Source organism: Phocoena phocoena, chromosome 9, assembly GCF_963924675.1.
Source record: "Phocoena phocoena chromosome 9, mPhoPho1.1, whole genome shotgun sequence".
Classification (NCBI taxonomy): Eukaryota; Metazoa; Chordata; class Mammalia; order Artiodactyla; family Phocoenidae; genus Phocoena; species Phocoena phocoena.
This window is the reverse complement of record NC_089227.1, coordinates 50,529,649-50,555,113: the sequence shown is the minus strand read 5'-3', so window position 1 is coordinate 50,555,113 and position 25,465 is coordinate 50,529,649. Positions and strand designations below refer to the sequence as shown.

Here is a 25,465-nt window from a genome sequence, read left to right as displayed (position 1 = left end):
AACTCTCAAGAAACAAAACAGATTCCAGTTAGTACTTTTATTGAAGTGACATTATAAAAACTTGGCATTTTTTTTACAGCATTAAAAAAATTCCTTGTTTTATTGAGAATGATCATTTATAAATAAATATTGAGTTTATGAAATAAATTATTAGTCATTTTTATTTAATTATTCATGTTCTGGTCCGGGTAAGACATTTGCTTGAGATCTGAATTAGTTTTGAAAGACAAGTGTATATGGACATGATATCTTTCCAGTAAATCTTGCAGCTATTTCCGTGCCTGCATATGTTAACATTTTTATAATTGGCTTCCAAATGACAAACACAGATGTCTGTAGTCTGAATTTCCAGCATGTTTTAGAATAAATGTTTTTCCGGTAATTTAAAGTGTACCATTGCAGTATCAAATGATTAGCTAATTGAATAGAGTTTCTGGTTTTTGCTTATCTGCCAACTTGCCATTTTTCAGATTTAAAATAAAAATAGATAGCTATTTATGATGTGATTTATGATGTGCTCTTGTTCCTTTTCTCATGTTTTTACAAAACAGAATTCTTCCTAAAAAGCTATAATTTTTGTTTTTCTGAGAATTTAATTTTGTCATTTGTTTAGTTTTTCTGTTTATTTGTTTTGCCTAGTAGGGTAGAGAGATGGTGAGAGGGAATATTTTATGTTTTAATTCATTTAATTGCCACTTTGAATTCTGAGACCATGGAACTTTTTTAGATAGTGGAATTAAATATGCCAGTTTATCATCTTAGTTCTTAGGTTCTGTGGAACAGTGCTTAAAATTATTGCTTAATGTTAACTTTTCTATAAAAGGTATGTTATCTTTTTTTTCACTCATCATGTATTTATTGAGTACTGTTCTAGATTTTGAATATATAGCAGTGAACAAAAGTTCTTACATTCATGGAGTTTACCTTCTGGTTAATTTTCTGAAAAAAATAATATGACTTCATGTAATCAATAACATAGGCCTGAAACAATGTCTTGGTAATTTTATGTCCTTAGAAGTGATTAGTTCTACATACTGTAATAGAACTATTCTCCTTTTTTTTTTTTTTTTTATAGCTGCGTTGGGTCTTTGCTGCGCGCGGGCTTTCTCTAGTTGCAGCGAGCAGGGGCTACTCTTCACTGTGGTGTGGGCTTCTCATTGCAGTGCCTTCTCTTGTTGCACAGCACAGGCTCTAGGCCTGCGGGCTTCAGTAGTTGTGGCACACAGGCTTCATAGTTGTGGCTCGTGGGCTCTAGAGCGCAGGCTTAGTAGTTGTGGCTCATGGGCTTAGTTGCTTTGCGGCATGTGGGATCTTCCTGGACCGGGGCTCGAACCCTTGTCCCCTGCATTGTCAGGTGATTTCTTAACCACTGCGCCACCAAGGAAGCCCCTATTCTCCTTTTTTTTTTTTGTGGTATGCGGGCCTCTCACTGTTGGGGCCTCTCCCATTGCGGAGCACAAGCTCCAGACACGCAGGCTCAGCGGCCACGGCTCACGGGCCCAGCCGCTCCGCGGCATGTAGGATCCTCCCAAACCGGGGCACGAACCCGTGTAACCTGCATTGGCAGGCGGACTCTCAACCACTGCGCCACCAGGGAAGCCCCCCTATTCTACTTTTTATTCCATATCTATTATTAACCTTTTCATTGGGTTCATTTAATAATGGATACTGTTGTCTCAGGCAGCGGGTTTTTTGTTTGTTTTTTTTTAATCAGTCTTTTTATAGTACAGGATTTTAGTTTTCTCTTTTGTTATGTATTTGTACATATAAATAAATATTAAATATAACTTATATATCCTAACAGAGTTGGAATTTTAAACAAAATCTTCATCATTGCCCTGATATCCTCTGCTGTCTGAATATATTTTTAAATCTTAAGAATGTCATTAGCATTTTTTTGCTTTTGCATTCTTTCTGAGGGATCGTTTTAAAATGATGTCCCTAGACTTTTGATTCTATTTACAGATAATATATAATAGTGTTTCAGTTGGTTTATTTTTAAGAATGAATTTGCTCTCCAAAGTAGTTTAAATGCATTCCAGCAGCTTAATAATGTACAAATAGAGGCAACTGGTCTTGCATCTGTTCCTTAAGCAGATAGTAGAATAACTGACTAGTTGCTGATGAACTGGGGAAGAAATTTAAATGTGATATATTTTTATATTGCAAGGTCAGTGATTAGATATTTCTGACTTATTAATTAGACACATTTGTTAAGTAAGCAATACATATCTATAAACTTTTCTTCATTTACAGCAGACAAAAGTATAACATATGCTGTATGTTATTCTATAGATTCTAGTATTTGTCACATATTTTGATAGTTAATGATATCAACATCATCAAGATTGCTTTAATCCTTTATATCATAAGACATTTACTGGCCATCTTTGTAATTGGTCTAATTTATATATTAATATGTTTGTATATTTCCTCTGTTTCCTCTTTTTAAGGCACAAAGGGCTTACACCTGTTCTTATGCTTTTGTTTCTCTCAGAATGACTGAGTTCAAATTAAATTTAGGAATTGGTAGTTAATAGTTGCTTCATATAAAATTTGGAAAATTTATGCACCAAAAAGGAAATTTCAAGTGAGCATAAGGAAAAACAACTGTAACCCCAAATCCAGAGACAGACCAAAGTTGTTATGGTTATATTCTTCCAGAATTTAATCCATGCCTCTATGTATAATGTTATTAAAATTTAAAATAGGTATAATTGTTGAAGGCTATGAGCCTGAGGCCTGCCTTATCTTTGTTAAAAGAGATGCACTTAATTTTCCTTTTACTAAAAAAGGTTATATTGCAGGGGGCTTCCCTGGTGGTGCAGTGGTTGAGAGTCCACCTGCCGATGCAGGGGACACGGGTTCGTGCCCCGGTCCGGGAAGATCTCACATGCCGCAGAGCGGCTGAGCCCGTGAGCCATGGCCGCTGAGCCTGCGCGTCCGGAGCCTGTGCTCCGCAGCGGGAGAGGCCACAACAGTGAGAGGCCCGCGTACCGCAAAAAAAAAAAAAAGGTTATATTGCAATATTATACCTAATGTTGTGTATAAACATTTACTATTAATAATGGTTTACATTAATATTTTTAATATTTTTAATATTAATAATGGTTTGCATTAGTATTATTTTAATTGAATTAATCTAGTGTTGCCCAAAATATGTTATCCATAACTTTTGATACAGGTAGTGATGAGATATTTTAGGTGATATCCTGATCCAATATTAAATAACAGTGGATAGTATTGTAAAAAAAAAAAAGTTACTACTTTTCCAGGTTTCTTTAACTAGGTTCCTTATAAGCCAAAAGTCTGATACTTACAGATCCTTAGCACCCCTCTAACACTTGCCTGTTTCTCTTAGGACCATCAGCAATATATCTAGCTAAAATTTTAATAATACAGTTTTATTTTTCATTGTATTCATTTTTGTTTTTATTTTTAAAAATATGACAAGTGATACTTTTAATTTATGTCAAGGATAGAAAGTATCCTTTTTTTTTTTTTTTTTTTTTTTTTTTTGCTGTATGCGGGCCTCTCACTGTTGTGGCCTCTCCCGTTGTGGAGCACAGGCTCCGGACGTGCAGGCTCAGCAGCCATGGCTCACGGGCCCAGCCGCTCCACGGCATGTGGGATCTTCCCAGACCGGGGCACGAGCCCGCGTCCCCTGCATCGGCCAGCGGACTCTCAACCACTGCGCCACCAGGGAAGCCGGACAGTATCCTTTAAAATAAATTTAAATAAGAAAAGTACACTAGTTAAAACATATTAAGTAACTGGTAAGTTTAGGTGACACTAGGATATGGCAAAAATCCTGATGATGGTATGCAAATGATTAAGGGCTAGGAGGCTCTACTGTTTGATACTGAAAATATTTATAATTTTTCCCATTATAAACAAATCTGCAATGATCATTTGTATAGCTAAAGCTTTTTGCATGAAATAACTACATTTACTAATATACGTAAGTGGAAGTTATAGAAATTCCACAAAGCAAATGCATTTAGAGCTCCTATGTTTTCATATAATCTCATATCCAGAGATTATACTCTCACTGAACAGTGAATGAGAATGCCTGTTTTTTATTCTACCCAACTCTGGGGTAGAATAGACATGATATTTTCTTTAGACATGATATTTTTGGTTCTTCTCAACATTTGAACAGCATTCATTCAGAAATACCTAGTTTCTTTGCAATTTAGTAGTCATTTTTGTGTTAAACACAGAAACCATGGTCCGTTATTTTGTCATCATTTTAGTGATGGGTTGATCTTTTAAAGAAAGTGACTCCAAATCTACTTTTTTCTTAGTGCTGATAAAGAAAAATTATCTTTGACAATAACGATGATTTTTTTTTTCTGTAGCTTGCCCAGTTTCGACAAAGGAAAGCTCAGTCTGATGGGCAGAATCCTAAGAAGCAGAAAAAAAAGAAGAAAACTTCAAGTAGTAAACATGACATGTCAGCATACCATGCTGTGAATATTGAGCAATCACAGAGTGATGAGATGTGCACAAATAGTTCTCAGAAATTAGGATCAGCTGTGACTCCTGAATCCACAATAATGAGAACTCTACACAGTGGAGAAATAGTTAAACATGACCAGGTCTTCTCTGTTGAAGTAAGTATTCATCCAGAATTTTAAATACTAGCATTCTAAGTGTAAAGTTGTTGTAATGACAATACTCATTAGCACCCTATGCGATTTTTGTGAGCTTGATTTAACAAACACTTACTGAGCAGCTGTATTACACCAAAGATTGAGCACCAAGGATACAAAGATAAATATGACAGTCTCTATCCTTGAAAGTCACTCTAGTGGGGAAGGTGGGTGTAAGATAGGCTGTGTACCTTGATTAGAGCCATGCTAGCAACAATGCACATGGTGCCCTAAAGTACCATGATTTGGGGGAATGCCCAAATCAGTCTTGTGTGTGTTATTTGGGAAAGTTTCCAGGAAGAGAACCAAGTCTTGAGGTGTAAGTTAGAGTTAGCTAGAGGCAAAGAAGTAGGGCAGACAACCTCCATGCTAAAGAATCAGCATTCTCAAAGACATGAAACAGTGTGATGTGATTTGGAAACCTTAAGTAGTTTAGTTTTAAATGGATCTCAAAGTGATCAGGATAGGATAGTGGTAATGGTGAACAGAGGGAGGCTGTACCTGGCCCATAGAAAGTTTTCTGCAATAATGGCTAATTTTCTTCCTCCCGTTAATGATGGAAATTTCAAGAATAAGGAGATGAGGGAGAAGTTAAGAGTGGATTTGGTGGTGGGTGGGATGGTGGAGCTACCAAGACCAGGAGTAGAGAACAATGGGATGCTTAGGGGGAAGAGTGTTGTACAAGGCAAAAAATTATCATTTGGATTGTGCCCTGGCATATTTAGGTGGAAATAGGATTTAGATATATAGGGATTTGAGCTTTAGTCAAGAGTCAGAAATGTCATAGAGATTTGCTATTCATCATAAAAGTGGATCTGAGTTTTTCCTTCTTAGAGTTTTTTGAACATTTTGGATACATAGATTAATGTTTTTCATCAACTTTGGGAAGTTTTCAGCCATCATATCCTTGAATATTCTTTCTGACCCTTTCCTCTCCTTCTGAGTCTCCCTTATTCATATGTTAAATTAGTATGTTTGTTGCACAGGTCTTTGATGATCTGTTCATTTTTTTAAAATTCTTTTTTCTTTTTCTCAGACTGGATAATTTCAGTTGAACTATATTGAAGTTTGCTCTGATTCTTCTTCCTCCTCAGATCTCCTGTTAAGCCCCTCTAGTGAATTTTACATTTGTTACTTTACTTTTAACTCCAGAATTTCTCTTTGGTTCTTTTATAAATTCTTTCTTTTTTTATATTCCCTATTTGGCGAGGCATTGTTCTTATAATTTTCTTTAGTTTTTTAGACATTATTTCCTTCATTTATTTGACTTTTTAAAAAATAGCTAATTTAAAATCTTTGTCTGTTAAGTCCAATATCTGTGTTTCCTCAGGGACAGTTTCTACTGACTACTGTTCTTCTTGTGTATGGGCTATACTTTCCTTTTTCTTTGTGTATTTGTAATTTTTTTAAAATTTATTTATTTTTGGCTGCATTGGTCTTCTTTGCTGCAAGTGGGCTTTCTCTAGTTGCAAAGAACAGGAGCTACTCTTCATTGCGGTGTGTGGGCTTCTCATTGCGGTGGCTTCTTTTGTTGCATAGCACATGCTCTAGGCACGCGGGCTTCAGTAGTTGTGGCACATGGGCTCTAGAGTGCAGGCTCAGTAGTTGTGGCACACGGGCTTAGTTGGTCCACGGCATTTGGGATCTTCCTGGACCAGGGCTTGAACCCGTGTCCCCTGCATTGGCAGGTGGATTCTTAACCACTGTGCCACCAGGGAAGCCCTGTATTTGTAATTTTTTGTTGAAATCTAGATCTTTTGTATAATACAATATAGTAACCATGGTGCTTGATTTGATTTGAAGATGTTTTTATTTTCATTTTCTGCCTAACAAATCAATACTTGGTCTTTCACTGGAATTTTAGCATTTCAAGTGCAGAGTGTCTTGTTCACCATTTTATCCTCAGTAGCACAGTTCTTAGTACACAATATGCATTTAATCAATAGCCATTTAAAAGAATAAATAAGTGAGCGAACCATAAGGACTTGCATCACGAAAGTGGGTTTTTTTGGCTTTTTTTTTTTGGCCGCGCTGGGTCTTCATTGCTGCGCACAGGCTTCCTCTAGTTGTGGCGAGTGGGGGCTACTCTTTGTTGCAGTGCACGGACTTCTCATTGCGGTGGCTTCTCTTGTTGCTGAGCACAGGCTGTAGGCACACGGGCTTCAGTAGTTGCAGCATGCAGGCTCAGTAGTTGCAGCATGCAGGCTCAGTAGTTGTGGCACGTGCGCCCCAGAGTGTGCAGACTTCAGTAGTTGCAGCGTGTGGGCTCAGTAGGTGCGGCACACAGGCTCTAGAGCACACTGGCTTCAGTAGTTGCGGTGCGCAAGCTCAGTAATTGTGGTACATTGGCTCAGTTGCCCGTGGCATGTGGTATCTTCCCAGACCAGAGATCGAACCGATGTCCCCTGCATTGGCAGGTGGATTCTTAACCACTGGACCACCTGGGAAGTCCCATGAAAGTGTTAGATTTAAAAGAGGGCCACATAAGTTAGGAACCACTGCTACAGGATTTCAGAATAGGAGTAAGCTTATTTCTGTTCCTGGCATCATAACTACATCAGAGAGGAGGTTGACTTGGAACTTGATCTTGAGTGCTGAATAAAATTCCCGTAAGTATAGATGAGAAAGGAGACAGTGATGCTTCCTGTTTGGTTTTTTTTTGGTTTTTGCTTTTTTTGTTTGTTTGGTTGGGTTTTTTTTGTTTTTTGTTTCTGTTAATTTTTGGGAGCTCATTGGACAGGTACTTTATTATCTTTCTCCATTTTGGAGGAATACTTCTCAGACTTCCATGTGTATACAGATCACATGTGGGATCTTTTTTAAAATGTAGATTCTGATTCAGCAGGTCTGGGTGGGGCCCATGAATCAGCTTTTTAAAAAATTTTTAATGTTTTTAAATTGAAATATAGTTGATTTACAATGTTGTGTTAGTTTCTGGTGTACAGCAAAGTGATTCAGTTATAAGTATATATACATATACTTATATATATATATGCATCCATATATATGTATATGTACTTATTTAGATTCTTTTCCATTATACAAGGGTTTATTACAAGGTATAGAATATAGTTCCATGTGCTATACAGTAGGATCTTGTTGTTTATCTATTTTATATATAGTAGATTGTATCTGCTAATCCCAAAGTTCTAATTTATCACTCCCTGCCTTTCCTCTTTGGTAACCATAAGTTTGTTTTCTACGTCTTCAGTGAGTTTGTTTCTGTTTTGTAAATAGGTTCATTTGTGTCATTTTTTTTATATCATATGATGTTTGTCTTTCTCTGTTTGACTTATTTCACTTACTATGATAATCTCTAAGTCCATGCATGTTGCTGCAAATGGCATTATTTCTTTTTTTTAATGGCTGAGTAATATTCCATTATTTATATATATATATATATATATATATATATATATCTCACATCTTCTTTATCTATTCATCTGTCGATGGACACTTAGGTTGTTTCTGTGTCTTAGCTATTGTAAATAGTACTGCTGTGAACATTGGGGTGCACGTATCTTTTCCAATTAGAGTTTTCTCCAGATACATGCCCAGGAGTGGAATTGCTGGATCATATGGTAATCATGAGTATTATGTTGGCTGTGAGTTTGTGATAAATAACTTTTATTATGTTGAGATATGTTCCCTCTATACCAACTTTAGTAAGAGTTTTTATCATTAATGGATATTTCACAAAAATAAACTCAAAATGGATTAAAGACCTAAACATAAGACCGGATACTATAAAATTCTTAGAGGAAAACATAGGCAGAACACTCTTTGACATAAATTGCAGCAATATCTTTTTTGATCCGTCTCCTAGAGTAATGGAAATAAAAAGAAAAAAAACACCTAATTAAACCCAAAAGCTTTTGCACAGCAAAGGAAACCGTCAACAAAACGAAAAGACAACGCACGGAATAGGAGAAAATATTTGCCAGTGATGTGACCGACAATGGATTAATCTCCAAAACTTACAAACAGCTCATATGGCTTAATATCAGAAAAACAAACAACCCAATCAAAAAATGGGCGGGAGACCTATATAGGCATTTCACCAAAGAAGATATACAGATGGCCAAGAGGCACGTGAAAAGATGCTCAACATCGCTAACTATTAGAGAAATGCAAATCAAAACTACAATGAGATACTACCTCACACCAGTCAGAATGGCCATCATTACAAAGTCTACAAACAGTAAATGCGGAGAGAGTGTGGAGAAAAGGGAACCCTCCTATACTGGTGGGAATATAAATTGGTATAGCCACTATGAAGAACAGTATGGAGGTTCCTTAAAAAACTAAAAATAGAGCTAACATATGATCCAGTAATCCCACTCCTGAGCATATATCTGGAGAAAACCATGGTTCAAAAGGATACATGCACCCCAGTGTTCATTGCAGTGCTGTTTACAATAGCTAAGACATGGAAACAGTCTAAATATCCATTGACAGCTGAATGGGTAAAGAAGATGTGGTTACATATATATACAATGGAATATTACTCAGCCATTAAGAATGATGGATGGACCTAGAGTCTTTCATACAGAGTGAAGTAAGTCAGACAGAGAAAGACAAATATCATATGATATTGTTTATATGTGGAATCTAAAAAAATGATACAAATGAACTTATTTACAAAATAGAAACAGACTCACAGACTTAGAGAATGAATTTATGGTTACCAGGGGGAAGGGTGGGGGGAGGGATAGATTGGGAGTTTGAGATTAACATGTACACACTGCTGTATTTAAAATATATAACCCTATTAGAATTTTTTAATGTTTCTTTATGTGTATACACAGGATAATTTTATAGATGTAAACATTATGTTTAATTGTATTCAATAACATGAACACAAACGTGGAATGATAATAAAATAAGATAACCAACAAGGACCTACTGTATAGCACAGCAAATTCTGCTTAGTAGTCTGTAATAACCTAAATGGGAAAAGAGCTTGAAAAAGAATAGATACATGTGTATGTATAACTGAATCACTTTGCTGTACACCTGAAACTAACACAACATTGTTAATCAACTATACTCCAATATAAAATAAAAATTTTTTAAATTCTTAAAAAAGAATGGATGTTGAATTTTATCAAATGCTTTTTCTGCAGCTATTGAGATGATCACATGGTTTTTGTCTTTTCTTCTGTTGATGTCGTGTATCACATTGATTGATTTGCATATGTTGAACCATCCTTGTGACCCTCAGGTGAATCCAGCTTAATCATGGTGTATGATCCTTTTGTTTGTTTGTTTGTTTTGCGGTACGCGGGCCTCTCACTGTTGTGACCTCTCCTGTTGCGGAGCACATGCTCCGGACGCACAGGTTCAGCGACCATTGCTCACGGGCCCAGCCGCTCCACAGCATGTGGGATCTTCCCGGACCGGGGCATGAACCCGTGTCCCCTGCATCAGCAGGCCGACTCTCAACCACTGCGCCACCAGGGAAGCCCGTATGATCCTTTTTAATGTGTTGGTGGATTTGGTTTGCTAATATTTTGTGGAGGATTTTCACATCTATATTCATCAAAGATATTGTATGGTAATTTTCTTTTTTTGTGGTATCTTTGTCTGGTTTGGGTATCAAGGTGATAGTGGCTTCATACAATGACTTTGGGAGTTTTCCCTCCCCTTTGATCTTTTGGAATAATTTGAGCAGGATTGATATAAGTTCTTCTTTGTATGTTTAGTAATCTCTCAGTGAAGCCATCCAGCTCTGGACTTTTGTTTGAAGGAAGTTTTTTAAAATTACAGATTCTGTTTCACTTCTAGTGATCAGTCTGTTCAAATTCTCTATTTCTTCTTGATTCAGTTTTGGTGGGCTGTATGTTTCTAGAAACTGGTCCATTTCTTCTAGGTTGTCCAACTTGTTGGCACATAATTGTTCGTAGTATTCTCTTATGGATTTTTGTATTTCTGTGGTATTGGTTGTTATTTCTCCTCTTTCATTTCTTATTTTATTTTGGTCCTCTTTTCTTCTTGGTGATCCCTGCCAGAGGTTTGTCGATTTTTTTCCTTTCAAAACACCAGCTCTTGGTTTTTATTTGATTTGGTGATTTTTATTTGGTGATTATTTCTATGTTTTATTTTGTTTTATTTTATTTTATTTGGGGGAGTGTATGCAGGCCTCTCACTGTTGTAGCCTCTCCCATTGCGGAGCACAGGCTCCACACGTGCAGGCTCAGCGGCCATGGCCCACGGGCCCAGCTGCTCCGCAGCGTGTGGGATCTTCCTGGACCAGGGCACGAACCCGTATCCCCTGCATCAGCAGGCGGACTCTCAACCACTGCACCACCAGGGAAGTCCTCTATTGTTTTTTAAATTTCTGTTTTATTTATTTCCTCTCTGATCTTTATTATTTCCTTCCTTCTGCTGACTTTAGGTTTTGCTTTTTCTTCTTCTAATTCTTTTAGGTGGTAGGTTAGGTTGTTGATTTGAGAAATTTCTTGTTTTTTGAGCAAGTCCTGTGTCACTATGAACTTCCCTCTTAGGACTGCTTTTGCTGCATTTCATAGCTTTTGTATGGTTGTGTTTTCATTGTCATTTGTCTCAAGGTTTTTTTAAAATTTCATTGTTGAGCCATTAGTTTTTTAGTAGCATATTGTTTAGTTTCCCTGTAATCATTTTTTCTCATTTTTCTCTCTGCAGTTGATTTCTACTTTCATGCTGTTGTGATCAAAAAAGATGCTTGAAATAATTTCTATTCTTTTAAATTTGTTTAGGCTTGTCATGTGTCCTAGTATGTGGTCTATCCCAGAGAATATTCCATGTGTGCTTGAAAAGAATGTAGTCTGTTTTGGGGGGATGTCATGTCCTGAAAATATCAATTAAGTCTAACTGTTCTATTGTGTCATTTACGATCTCTGTTGCTTTATTGATTTTCTGTCTGGAAGATCTGTCCATTGATGTCAGAGGGGTGTTAAAGTCTCCTATTATTATTATATTTCCATCAGTTTCTCCCTTTATGTCCATTAGTATTTGTTTTATGTAGTTGCTTCTATATTGGGTTCATATATGGTTCATATTTGTTGAGTGAAAAAATGAAATATCTGGGTCTCTTTTCTCACTTGTAAAATTAGATTCTTAGATTTGATGAGAGCATGTGAACAGTGAAAGCAGTGAAAATTTAGGTTTCCTCTTTGACTCTTCCTAGTACTTCTAAGCTGAGGGAAGCTTAGAAAAGCCACTCACTTCATACCCAAATCCCAGGGATGTAAGGATGAAGCAAGAATGTCTTTGAAAGTTTTTTGTAAGCTGCCACAGTGTTAATAACAAGAGAGGTTGGTAATTTTCTTCAAGTTGTTGCTACTTTTCTAGCACCAAAATTTGATGATTCTTCATTTTAAAGAAATTGAACTTTTTGGAGTAACAGTTTAAGATTTTATTTTATTTAAAAGAGGTGTAAGAATTAGAGGGATGATATCTTTTTTGGTGCTTTTGTCTTACAAATGATTTGTAGTGTATAAAAGACCCTGTGTGAAAGTACTTCTTGATACTTTTATATTTAGAAAACTGCCTAGTGATAAATTTTAGATGTGTTATTTAGCCATTGTGATTTATAATCAGAGTGGAATTTTAAAAGAATTTTAATAATTTTTTGCCTGTTTTTTAGTAATATTTTTTGAGTTTTCTATCATAAGTTACCAATAATAATGGGCTAATAAAGTACAATATTTGGAGAGGGGACGCAGTAGAAGGGCTTTAGTATAATCAGTTTTTACTTTCTGTTTCAGCCGGAAAGTGAAATTTCAACCACAGCAGATGATTATAGTTCAGAGGTAAGGATAAGTAACACTGTGATTGACATTTCATATATTTTTGAAATTACTGTTGATTATTAGTACTTTATTACTTGCAACTCACATGCTTTATGTTTTTATAAAAATAATAAGAATATAGCACAGTACGATGTAATGTAAATGACCTAGAAAACCTGAAGTTTATATTTTTCTGACATATCTTTTTTTCAGATTATTAACTGAAGTCTTAAATCTGTTTGAATAAGTTGGTCCTTAATTAGATTGAGGCCTTGTTTTAGTTTCCAGGAAAGTGTTTGAAATTGGGTTTCTAGGATACATGATATAAGGTATCCATATTTAACACAGTAAACATTTCATATTATAGGGTATTTTATTTTGTGTAATGCTTTTTACAACTGCTTGAATTCTAGTTAATTACATAAATTCATTTATTGAAATTAATGTTGCAGTAGTGATTTTTAATTTAGGTGATAAAAGCTAATGTGGGCATTGGACACTTTAGGGAATACCTTCTTTTTGTGTTAATAAGTGTATGTCATTTTATCTTTTTCTTATTCTTTTAGATATGATTGTCATTTTTTTTGGTCCAGTATTTGAGGACATGGAAAACTTTACTTTGAATGGTTCAACAATTCAGTGTATTCTATAAGTTTTGATTTATTGTAGGTGTCTATTAGGAAAGAAAAAAAGCTTCATGTACTTAAATGAACTTATTACTGTTTTGGATTGCTAATGGGAGTGAAAACTTTTACACTTCAAAAGTTTAATGTGTTTAAAAGCTGGGAATATACTTATTAGTGATCTGGTCAGGGAAATAATTAACCAACGTTAAATAAATAAATTAGTTCCCAGTTTAGGCTACATAAATTTGCCTTTATGGGAAGTATCTCAGTTTAAAATTACAGCTTGCAATTCAGAGAATCTGCACTTGTGACTTTAAATTTGGGGCTTAGGTATGAAAACATTGCTTTTCTCTTCCATAATACCTTAATTCTTAGAGCTTGTCTTTTTTAATTGAAGTTTAAGATGGTTTGGCACTTGAACTACTGGTGACTTTTGGGCAGCCCAGGATTCCACAAATGCATTTTTTTTCTTTATACCAAAGTGAATTTTTTAAATAATCCAAGTGGCTACAGATCAGACCATCTAATACATGCCTGTGAAATTTGGTTAAAATTTATATTTTAAATTTTTATTGTGATACCTAGTAAATATGATGTGTTTCAAAATGAGGTACAAATAATTTTAAATATAAGTCCTACAGATAAAAGTTAAAGCATGTGGTCCAGGTCTTCCCTGGTGGTTCAGTGGTTAAGAAGCTGTCCTGACAATGCACACGGGTTCAAGCCCATGTCTGGGAAGATCCCACGTGTAATGGAGCAACTAACCCCATGCGCCACAACTACTGAGCCTGTGCTCTAGAGCCCGCGAGCCACAACTACTGAGCCCGCGTGCCACAACTACTGAAGCCCACGTGCCTAGAGACCATACTGTGCCACAAAGAGAAGCCACCGCAATGAGAAGCCCACGTGCTGCAACTAGAGGAAGCCTGTGCACAGCAGTGAAGACCCAATGCAGCCAAAAATAAATAAACAAATAAATTTATTTTTTTAAAAAGTAATACGAATTAAAAAACAAAGCATGTTGTCCATGATTTAACAATAAGAAATATATTTTACATATATATGTGTATGTAATTTTATATATTTACATATGTATTACATATATGTGTATAGTTGTATACATGAATAATTGTGCACATGAGTAATATATACATATTCATACATACATATTTTTTTAAACCAAACTTTCAGGAAAAGATACTTTACTATGTGACCAGTCCTCTGATACTTTCTAACACTGGTCACAAAAATTCAATTGATTAGCTGATTTATAAGTTGAAAAAATTAGTGATTTTGAAGGTTACGTTGAAAGATAGTTATGAAATAATCTTTGACAGATTTGACCAGATTTGAATCATAATCCTTCTAATATTATCCATTTGGGGCCTAGATTCATAATGGATTATACTTTGAGAAATTTACATATTTTACTATGTGTATAGAAAATAGTATAAAATTGATAGTCTGTGAAATATTTGATGTCTCATGAAGATTGCTAAAATGGGTACTGCTTCAATCCATGATACTCTGGACTAGTTTTGGGTCTTTAGCTACTTGATTTAATGACATTGGACTGGTTTGACTGAGCTAGAATTTCAGAGGACTTCTAAGCCATATTCACATTCTTAGGAGGCAGAAAAATCTTCAGTAGGTCAAATTTATAAACCAAAGAATACACAACATGCTAAGTCAACTATATTTCAATAAAAATAAAAAAATAAACAAGAAGTAAATCTCACACTGTAATACTCTTCATATTAGAACTCTTCAGGGACCCCTAAAATGAAATTCCTTTCTAGGCAACACATATAACTTCACTACAAATAACAGATTTATGAAGTATAACAGTCTTGGCTGCTCTGGTTTGCAATTGAATATTCTTAAAATTTCAAAATTACATGGTTTTAATCATAAGACACATAATTATCTTGTATTTTGTCTAAATATCACTGTCATTTTTCTGGTACATAGGGAAATAAGGTGATGTAAAAGAGAAGGGGCTTTGGAGCCAGAAAGTCCTATTTTCAAATTTCAGCTTATTCACCTCTGAGCAGGATGAATTTGGACACATCACTTAAACTCTGAAATACAGTTTCCTTACCTGTAAAATAGGGGAAATAATATCTATATCACAGGGTAGTTTTGAGGGTTATTTGGTAATTTTAGTATGATGTTTGATATATAAAAAACAATCAGCAAAGCTTGTGGGTTTTTTTTTTACTGTGCTTCACTAGATGTATGCTTTTCTTCACACTAAGTTTATATGAAACAAATGAGTGATGAGAATTCTTTCAACAGTTTATTCTCAGAAGGATTTCAGATTCTGATTCTATGTTTAATTAGCAATTAGTTTAGAAATTTTATTTTGATAGATAACGGTATGTGCTTAATGTTCTTGACTTCTGTGGCTAGTATACCCCTTGGATTAAAAAATGGATTCAGGTCTAGAAAGGATTAGTCAGATAATTTTATCCTGTGATCTCCCGAAAATCTGTTCTGTATAAAAATATATCCAATTATGTATACTAGAGAAATCAGACTAAATAAAAAATACCCTTCTTACGAGTTAATTTAAATTATACATAATCTTTTCAGTTCTTGGTGAAGGGACATTTCATATCTAAAATACCATATTTACATAAAATATTTTTATCAATACCATTAGAGCAGGGTTATTTGGGGAAAGTTGGAAATGCTACAGGCAACATACAGAGATAAGACAAGTAAATAAATATGCTTTGCTATGTATAGAAAGATGAAATGATAATAGGGCATACAGTCTTTTTATGGACTTCAACTGATTATTCAGAACTTCTTAACCAAGTCACTTACAGGACTCAACGACATTTATGAAGTGACTGGCTGGAGTTGGAGACATAGCCTATAGCCATCCATTAAGTAACGTAAACTTAGCTTTTCAACTTCGACTTGGGTTTCTTTCTTTCTTCTTTTTAACTTCACCTTATTTTCATTTTCTCCCTCCCTGTCTCAGCTTATATATTGAAGGTGTACAACATGGTGCTTGATACTTAACTTTGACTTTGAATGAATGATCTTAACTTCATTAGTTTCTTGGCTCTAATTCCAGGAGTCAGCTAGGCACACTGAACTCCTATAATTTTTATGAACTATTAGATTCTTCTTATTTTTTATTAAAACATCCATTATTAATATTTTTGTACATACTGCCAAATTAAGTATAATAAGGATATGGTGTTAATCATAAATAGTGAGTTGTTCTTCTGTGATTTTGAACTGATGTCCACTGAAAGGAAAAGTTTTTGTGTGAAGAACATTTTATGATTTTTAAAATAAGAGTCATCTTTCCTCTGATTCTTTCTGAATAGCAGTATTTTTAGGAGATGATACTTACTCTACAGAACATTTTAAAATTTAGAATGTACCTTATTTGTACTTTCCCAAATCTTCAAGTTGTCTACACAGATTGAGAAAATTATGAATTCAAAAAGACTATATTAGTATAGCCTAAAGGCTAAATGACTTTGAAAAATGCCACAGTAAAGAACGATATTAAGTAAAGTTAAGGTTTCTTCAGTTGGAGGAGTCTGTTCATCTAATCTTCATGTTTCAAGCTATTAATGTGCCTTCATATTATGATTTATCAAGTATTGTGTTAAAACGCTAGTGTAAGAAGATGAGATAAATGCTCTACCTGTTAGGTATCAGTGAAGTAATTATCTAGATTAAAAAATATAATCATTTATTGCTAACTATTAATGATCCTAATCTGTTGAGTGTTTCTTTTCTAACTTTGAAATATAGTTTAGTTCTGGTGTATAATCTCTTACTACCTATTTACATGATATTAAATTTTAAAGAACTGTTAATATTAACAAGATTTTAGTATTTATTATAATAACAATTAAGTTTTGAAAACAGTCATGTAGTATTTTAAGAAGCCAATACATATGACTTGCTCAAGTGTGAAATGTGCTCAACTTAGAGAAAAGTTAAGCTGAATGTTGGCTATTTAATGTGTTAGATTCAATTATTATAAATAGATAACTAATTTATGTAAGTGATATCATCACTACTTAAAGGAATATCCTTTGCTTAATATGATATTTGAAAATATTCATAAAATCCATTTCATTATACTGTTACCCTAAAGGAGAAGTTTAGTAGATGTTTATCAAAGTGCTTCATTTCAAAATCAAGAAAAGCTAATTGGAAAAAAAAAAAAAAAGCTAATTGAAATTTAGAATTTAATTTGAAAGTTATTGCAAGTGACTTTATTAATAATCTTAATAGAGTTAGTATTGCTGTGTTTTAATAGTTTTCACAAATTCTAATAATGTGTTGCCATAAAGGTGAAATTTTTTTTTAACTTTAAGCTTTGGTTTTTGAAATTATCCTTGGGGAAAAAAAAGGAATCAGACTCTGGAAAGAACTCTTAATTAGGATCTTCACTTTTTAAAGTGGTGCGATCCATATCAACCTAATCCTAATTCTAAGTTATTCTATTCTGTGTATTTCAACAGTAAAAACTTCATTATCTTGGATTCTGTTAACAGAATTGTGAGAAATTAAACATAAACAGGAATGAAATTCACTTGTTTGCTGTTAGGGGGAAGGAAGGTATTATTGAGTAGATTAATTGATCTGAAATTAATCTCCCACCAGGTCAACCCCAGAGACATATTCTGCCAACCTCCTGCGTCCTACCACAAAATGTCTGTGATAGAGACATCTGTATTCTGGAAAATCTCCACATCTGTCAGAGTTGGCATGGCTATCATAGTACACTCAGGGGAAAGTTCTTGGAGGAGTTTTCCTCAGCTCTTGACATCTCCTCCTACTTCTTCACCTGCTTGCCAACCTTCAATAGATTTACATCAGTAAACAGTTTTACTTTAAAATGAATAGGGCTTAATCAAAAAACAATTATTTAAATGATTTTAAGGAAGTGTTTTGTAGAGGAGGATCTTGTAACTAGAGGTTTATAGTTATTCTTCTGAAGACAAAAGAGAAACTGTACTTAGAACCTTAATTCACTTAAATGAAAATGTATATAGCACAGTGTCTTTTGCATTGTAAGCACTCAAATGTATGAGGAATTCTTTGGCATTTGAAATGGTCATAATGTCTCTAAGATGTTTAAATTTAATCACTATATCTGTTTTTGCCAATGAGGCATTTTCCTTAGGCATAAGAAAAGCATGAGTACAGTTAGCACAAATATAATTGTTAGCTTTAAATAAAATTCTAAAACCATAATATTTCAGGAAATTGTTTTTATACAGGTAAATGGTTGCAGTTTTGTGACGAGAACAGGAAAGCCTACAAATTTATTAAGGGTACAGTATTTAAAACTACTCATTATACTAATGTTTTATTCTATTTAAAACCATTTGGTTACTAACAAAGCTTTTCCCTGTATGTACTTCTTTCATTGTGTGATTTCTAAATGCTTTTAATGTGTAACAAAACAAAATTATCCACCTTTTGGTATAAAACTCAATTGTAACTGAATTTGCAGATATCTTGTTTTTGCTCTTGAGGTATATATATCACATTAGCAACAAAGTAGGTTGTCATGCCAGTAAACTCCCACGTGATGAGTGATGTTTAAAATTAGACTTTGCTGTAGGATTCAGATTTTGAGTCCCTTTTCCTGAGGGAATGTTGCTAGTACTGAATTATTAAAAATCTGGATTGGTTTAGGAAGAAGAATTTGTTGTTGACGATTCTTATTCTGAACATGGAGCACAGTACAATCAGACCCACCTAGAGATGATGGAAAATGAATTGGCTGGGAAACAACATGAGATTGAAGAGCTAAACAGAGAACTAGAAGAAATGAGGGCCACCTGTGGGACTGAAGGACTGAAGCAGGTGTGTTTACCTTATGTGGCTTTTGGTTTGTTACAAAACAAAAATAGGAAATTTGAATGATAGTATAGGTACATTCTTTAAAGATGGGTTTTTTAAAATGGTAACTTCAAGTCACCTCATAATATTTGTCCTTATACACATCATAAACAACATCGCTTAAAACTAGTCCATTAACAAGGCTAATATAATGAGATCTTTTTTTTAACTTTATGAGATAGCTAGACTGACATCACTTCAGTAGGGATAGATGTTTTTGTAAGCAGCCTGAGAGAAAATTATGTTGCATACCACATCAGTCAATATATTGACTTAAACTCATTAAAAATGTCAGCCAGTCTTTGTAAGTAACTTCTTGTGGTTAAAATAACATCTGTTGTTTGTGGCAGTCGGTTATGAAAACAAGGTGAAATAAGACATTGATAAGGATGACAGAATATATTTCAGTTTCATCTTCTTTAGAAACAAATAAGGCTTAAACATGCCTATGATGGTAATGCCTACAAACATTGGAGCATCCCTAAATATAAAGACACTTGTCCTTCTGGAAGTAGATATATGGATAAGTCAAATCTAATGTATTTTGTTCCCTAGTTCAGATGGTTTTTTAAAAGTTGATTTGGAAGTAAAACTAATTCCCGCAAGATAATAGCTTTCAAATATGCTTACAGATTGTGATAATTCTGCCAATGCATTTTGAATATCATATTTTTGAAGAAGTTAGCTGTACTAATATTTAATTTTGTTAAAAAAATTAAATATAGCACATTTAATTTTCACTGATGTTTTTTAGTTGCAAGAATTTGAAGCTGCCATTAAACAGAGAGATGGCATCATAACCCAACTCACTGCTAATTTACAACAAGCGAGAAGAGAAAAGGATGAGACAATGAGAGAATTTTTAGAGTTGACAGAACAGAGTCAAAAATTACAGATTCAATTCCAGCATGTAAGTATTACTAATAGAACAAAATTTATTAAATTTTTAGGAATGAATTAAAAAAACTTTTCTTATATTTTCCAGAACAAATAAATATTTAAAAGCCATTTGCTTATTATGTATTATTTTGAAAAAACTAGTAAATACTTGTTATGTTAACCAGGAATTTAATTCATACTTCTTGAGTGGTTTTGTGCTATTATTTTCTTTGTACTTCTTCCTCATCTGTATTTTAAAATCTCCTAAGTCTGATAAGGTGGATTTTTGCAGAAATTAACCTGTAGTTAACATCCAACCTTTGTCAACCCTGGTATGATTTCATTTTAGTTAGGTTCTGAAACGGTCACTAGACTGAATATATTCCACTTACCTTTAATTAGAGCCATAGGAATCTGATTGTATTAATTAAGGTTTCTGTTGGCAAGTAACAGAAAATAATTTTAGATAAGGGAGGAATTTGTCAGCTTAGGTAATGTAATCATACTCATCTGATCAGCTATGGCAGCATGTTTGCTGGGGTCTCAAGCCTGTGAATCCAGTACAGTTCCCAGAGAGCAATTATGAGCTGAGTAACACCCCCCAAAGAATGTCTCTTCCGTAGTGTACTCACTTAAGAATTTAATACTTTGGGGTTTCTTTCTATTTTCAAGTTACAGGCTAGTGAAACTCTGAGAAACAGCACTCATAGTAGCACAGCTGCAGATTTACTACAAGCCAAACAACAGATCCTCACTCATCAGCAACAGCTGGAAGAACAAGACCATCTGTTAGAAGATTATCACAAAAAGAAAGAAGACTTCAAAATGCAAATTAGTTTCTTGCAAGAGAAAATTAGAGCATATGAAATGGTATGTTTAAGGAAGTCAGCCAATGTGCATCAGCTTTACAATTAATTTTAAAGTTTTTTATCCTAGTGTTTATCTTTTTGTTACACACATGAATCAGAAAGTTTCATAATTAAGAAAAGTTCTTTAAGCATGTAAGATAATTTATTTCAAAAGCAGTTGGGAGTCTTCCAGTAATAGGTTTTAAGATTATACTCATTGGGACTTCCCTGGTGGTCCAGTGGGTAAGAATCCACGCTCCCAATGCAGGCGGCCCATGTTTGATCTAGGTCCCACGTGCATGCCGCAACTGAGAGCCCACATGCCGCAGCTAAACATGCCGCAGCTAAACATGCCGCAACGAAGATCTCAAGTGCCGCAACTAAGACTTGGCGCAGCCTAAATAAATAAATAAATATTGGGGGGGGGAAGGATAATACTCATTACTGAGTTCTTTGAAAGTGATCGGCGTATGTTAAATTGAGTTCTCCAGAGAATCTACATTTATAACCAGAACTTCTATCGTTTTTTTCTTTTACATCTAGAGATGTTTCTACTCATTTTAGCCATGGTTATGAAATTCTGAAAATATTTTCGTGGCAAAATGAAGTTTCATGGATTTTAATTAGAAAAAAATACAGATTCTCTTTATTCATGATAGTTATGTGTTATAAAGTTGCCTGGAACACTTATTCAGTGCTCCCAGGGGATATATATACACATACATACATGCACACACACATACATATCATACAGATTTTATTTTGCTCTTTCCACTATATTTTATTTTTTAATTTTATTGAAGTATATTTGATTTACAGTGTTGTGCATATCATATAGATTATAATATTAAATCCTAAGAAAACATCCTGGTAGATTTTGTTTAATTTTCAAAAGAGAAATGAGGGTTAGAAGTGTTAACTGACTTGCCTAAGGGTGCCTTCCCCCCAAGTAGTTGCCAGAATCAGGATTCCAACCCTATTGGACTGACCCAGAGCCAGAATTTCTTGCAGTATGCTCTGCTACCCGCTACCATCTCCATTCTCTTGGTCTCCATCCTTGTCCTCTCCATATGAGAGCTTAAACAAAAAAGCAGTGTGCTCACCTTGCTTGATGCCAGTTGGAATCATGCGTGCCATGAAACTCAATTTTTTAAATTATTTATTTTTGGCTGCTTTGGGTCTTCGTTGCTGCGCATGGGCTTTCTCTAGTTGTGGCGAGCAGGGGCTACTCTTTGTTGTGGTGTGTGGGCTTCTCATTGCGGTGGCTTCTCTTGATGTGGAGCATGGGCTCTAGGCACATGGGCTCAGTTGTTGTGGCTCGCAGGCTCTAGAGCGCAGGCTCAGTAGTTACGGCGCACGGGCTTAGTTGTTCTGCAGCACGTGGGATCTTCCAGACCAGGGCTTGAAGCTGTGTCCCCTGCGTTGGCAGACGGATTCTTAACCACTGCACCACCAGGAAAGTCCCAGCAACTCAAATTTTTTACCACTCTGTGCACTTTTGCAAATGACTGTGAGTATTGATCTCAGGGTTATATATAAATTTAAGCAAGTAAGCAAATTCACAGATATGAAATCTTTGAATAATGAGTGCAGACTATACATACAATACAGTATTTTCTATAAACTTAGGAGGTTCTTCTGCAAGATGTTGAGAAATTGTCAAAACAAGACTATTGTTTGGATAATAATGAAAGTATTAGGTAGCATTTATTTTTGTTTACTTGCTACCAGGCAATATTCAAAGCATCATACACATACTAACTCATTGAATCATTACACCAACCTTATGAGGTAGAGATACCATTGTCACCCCCATTTTACAGATGAGGACATCAGAGCAAAGCAAGATGAAGTAAATTGCCCAGATATACAGGTAATAAATTGGTAGAGCCAGATTTCAAATCTAGGTAATATGATTCCAGAGACTGTCTCTAAGGAAAATAGGAAATGTACAATATTAAGATATTGAAATTATGAAATGGACATGCTTTACAACCAAGGTAATTTAAAAATCATTTTGTAGATGTTTACAGAACACTTGTTTTGCATCATGCTCTTGGAAGAGATAATGATGTTTAAATGTGCTTTTTTTCTTCACTGGAACTCATGGTTTAGTAAGCATGTATGCAAGACACCACAAAACAAGGCTAAGTATGGTTAAAAAGTGTTTTGAAAATTCTTAGTAAGTCTGGCTTCATAAGGGAAGTGATTCAGGGTAGGCTTTAGCTGGAAGGTGGTATTTGAGGTAAGTCTGTAATATTGGAACAATCCCCTTTTAATTGTACTTTGTTTTCTCCCTAATTGGTATAATATATGGCACATAGCAGCTACTCAATACTAATTTGGTAAATAAGTGAATAAATTATGAATCTGAACTGATGAGATGGGGAGGACATTTTAGGGAGGGTGGAGTATGCATAAAGACCCAGGCTGAAACATGTTAGAAGTATATATAGACATCAAAAAGTAGTTTAATAAGAAAACAATAGTCTTTGGAAATGAGTCTTTCCAGGAGGTAAGAGTAGAAAGTCAGTCTAGGCCTAGGTTAGAAGAGCCTGGGCAGTCGGGTTTTATCATATTTATTATATTGTATTCAGTAGGCAGTATAATTTGAGATTATTTAAAATTCAAGTAATTCATTTTCGTAGGGGGAATAACCTTTGTTTATTTGAATGTTAGCAAGAATACTTTTGTTATCGGTCCCTTTTTCATTACATACATATTTTTTCCTTTTTTTCTCTTTGAATGAATCCCTGGGTAGTAGTTCCATTAAAGCAACTGAAGGACTAGGGCATTAGGATGATAGTTGGAACTGTCTTGGTTTCTGAGGCAACTGCATTAACTGTTCAGGTTCATTCTTACTGTCCTAATCCTCTGAACTTCCCATGGTACAGTCATCACAGGCAGGAACTATATTATTCCTTACTCTCTCAGGTCTGTTTCCAAAAAATAGAGGGATTGTATCCTTAACCACAGAGCTATCTTTTTTTTGCAACACCATATAAGTGGTTTAAAACCATGTACTGTGGAATAAATGGTAGTAAGAAAAGTGAACCATGAATTTGTACTATTTAATAATTGAATGAAGAATTGTTGTTTGCGGTAATATCAAGTGTTGGACAGTTTTGAATTGATACTTTTTATTTTATGAGGGTTCCCCCCATGAAAAACAAGGATATATAAATAAATATTAAAGATTTTATAACAACATTAACATTTTCAAGACTAATTACTTAACAGTTTAACTGAAGTTGACTGCCGTGAACTGATTTTACTTTCTTAGAGACTCCAAATGCCTTACAGATTTTTTTCTAGTATATAAATATATTATGTGTGTATGTCGCACAGTGAGAATTAATACCTTAATATATTTATTTTAGATTCAAACATATTCTGTGAGATAGAGAAAATAATATCATCTTTATTTTACAGGTGAAAACACCAAGATTTAAAGAGATTAAACTGATTTAAATGTCATATTTTAGTCCAGAAATTAAAGTCTGAAGGCTTAGTACTTGCTAGTAACATATGGTGACATTGATGGGATATGTGATACCAAGACGAAAACTGATAGGATTTTGCTCAAGTGAGCATGAGATCAAGGGATGTTAGAGAATCAAATGTTCAGTGGCATTAGGCTGTGATAACCTCATATATCCGTCTCACAGTAGGAATGGTCATGCCTTTGGACTGAAATTCTTAATTCTGTTTACAATAGACCCCTACCTTGCTTTCTACATTTGGTATGGTTTTCCCAGAGGGATTAGAATTCTCAAAGTCTCATGGTACCTTGATTCTCTTTTCTGAACTGTACTTAAATGGGGACTGCCAATATTTCTCTCTGAGGCTTTCTTTTTTCCTAGGCCCTGTCATTCTTTTTTTTAGGTATGTTAATACATTCATTTGAGGTGCCTTTAAGTCCTCTTGGCCTTGGACTTTTGTCTCCTGAAGGTGATTTTAATTACTTTACATATATTCTGTTCTGTTCTGTGGATTTTACTTTTTTTTTGGTCCTTGGGACTACAGCCCTTAACTACTCAGGCAACTAAGTAACAGAGACAAAACTTTGTCTCCAGGGCTTCTACTCGACTCTCTTATGCTCTAACACTTCTGCGAATGATTAGGGACATACCTCGGCATATGTTCTGGGTTTTGATTTATCCACAGTTCCAAAATAGAGTCCCAAATCAGAAGTGGGGGGAAAAATCTGTTCTGCTTTCAAATTTCTATTCACACCAAAAATCTAGAATCAAATTGATATGCCATAAATGGTATAATTGTCTTGCATATCACTTGCGATTCAACCACTTAAGCATGGCATATCCCTGAACTTTTAATTCATTTAGCCCCAGGAGTGAAGTTAAGGCTGACTTACAGGAACCTGTGTTTGTTGTTTTACTCTTTTCATAACACTTGCCCACCAAACCTTCAGGTCACTAAAACACTATATGGGAGGAACTCTGATATATTTTTAGGACTATCTTCTGGAAATGTAAAGAGTATGTAGTGCTCTAGCTATTGCAAATACTAAATACATAGAATGTTAATCAGTTAATAAGAAAGAAGAATGTATAATGGTTTAGACACATTTTAATCCCACTGAATTTTTAAACTAAAAAATTTAGTCATAGCAATGTAAGAAAAATTTCTTCCCACCAAGAAGGCCAACACTGCTCATAGATAGTATTGACTACACAAGTCCTGTGTCTCACTGACGTAAGAAAAATTAAGGGGCAGGCTCAGCAGCTACTTTTTGTAGGATAATGTAAAAAGCAGTCTTCTGTCAGTCTTTT

General features: G+C 34.7%; 1 protein-coding gene across 1 annotated transcript in view; it reads left to right on the top strand.

The window, feature by feature from the left end:
- Positions 1-25,465, top strand: part of AKAP9 (A-kinase anchoring protein 9) — a 149,008-nt gene that overhangs the window by 17,792 nt on the left and 105,751 nt on the right. The window contains exons 2-7 of the mRNA XM_065884369.1: positions 4,362-4,616; positions 12,404-12,448; positions 18,318-18,371; positions 18,739-18,909; positions 19,700-19,855; positions 20,497-20,694. Coding sequence (XP_065740441.1) covers positions 4,362-4,616; positions 12,404-12,448; positions 18,318-18,371; positions 18,739-18,909; positions 19,700-19,855; positions 20,497-20,694 — 879 coding nt within the window. The remainder of the gene's footprint in view (positions 1-4,361; positions 4,617-12,403; positions 12,449-18,317; positions 18,372-18,738; positions 18,910-19,699; positions 19,856-20,496; positions 20,695-25,465) is intronic.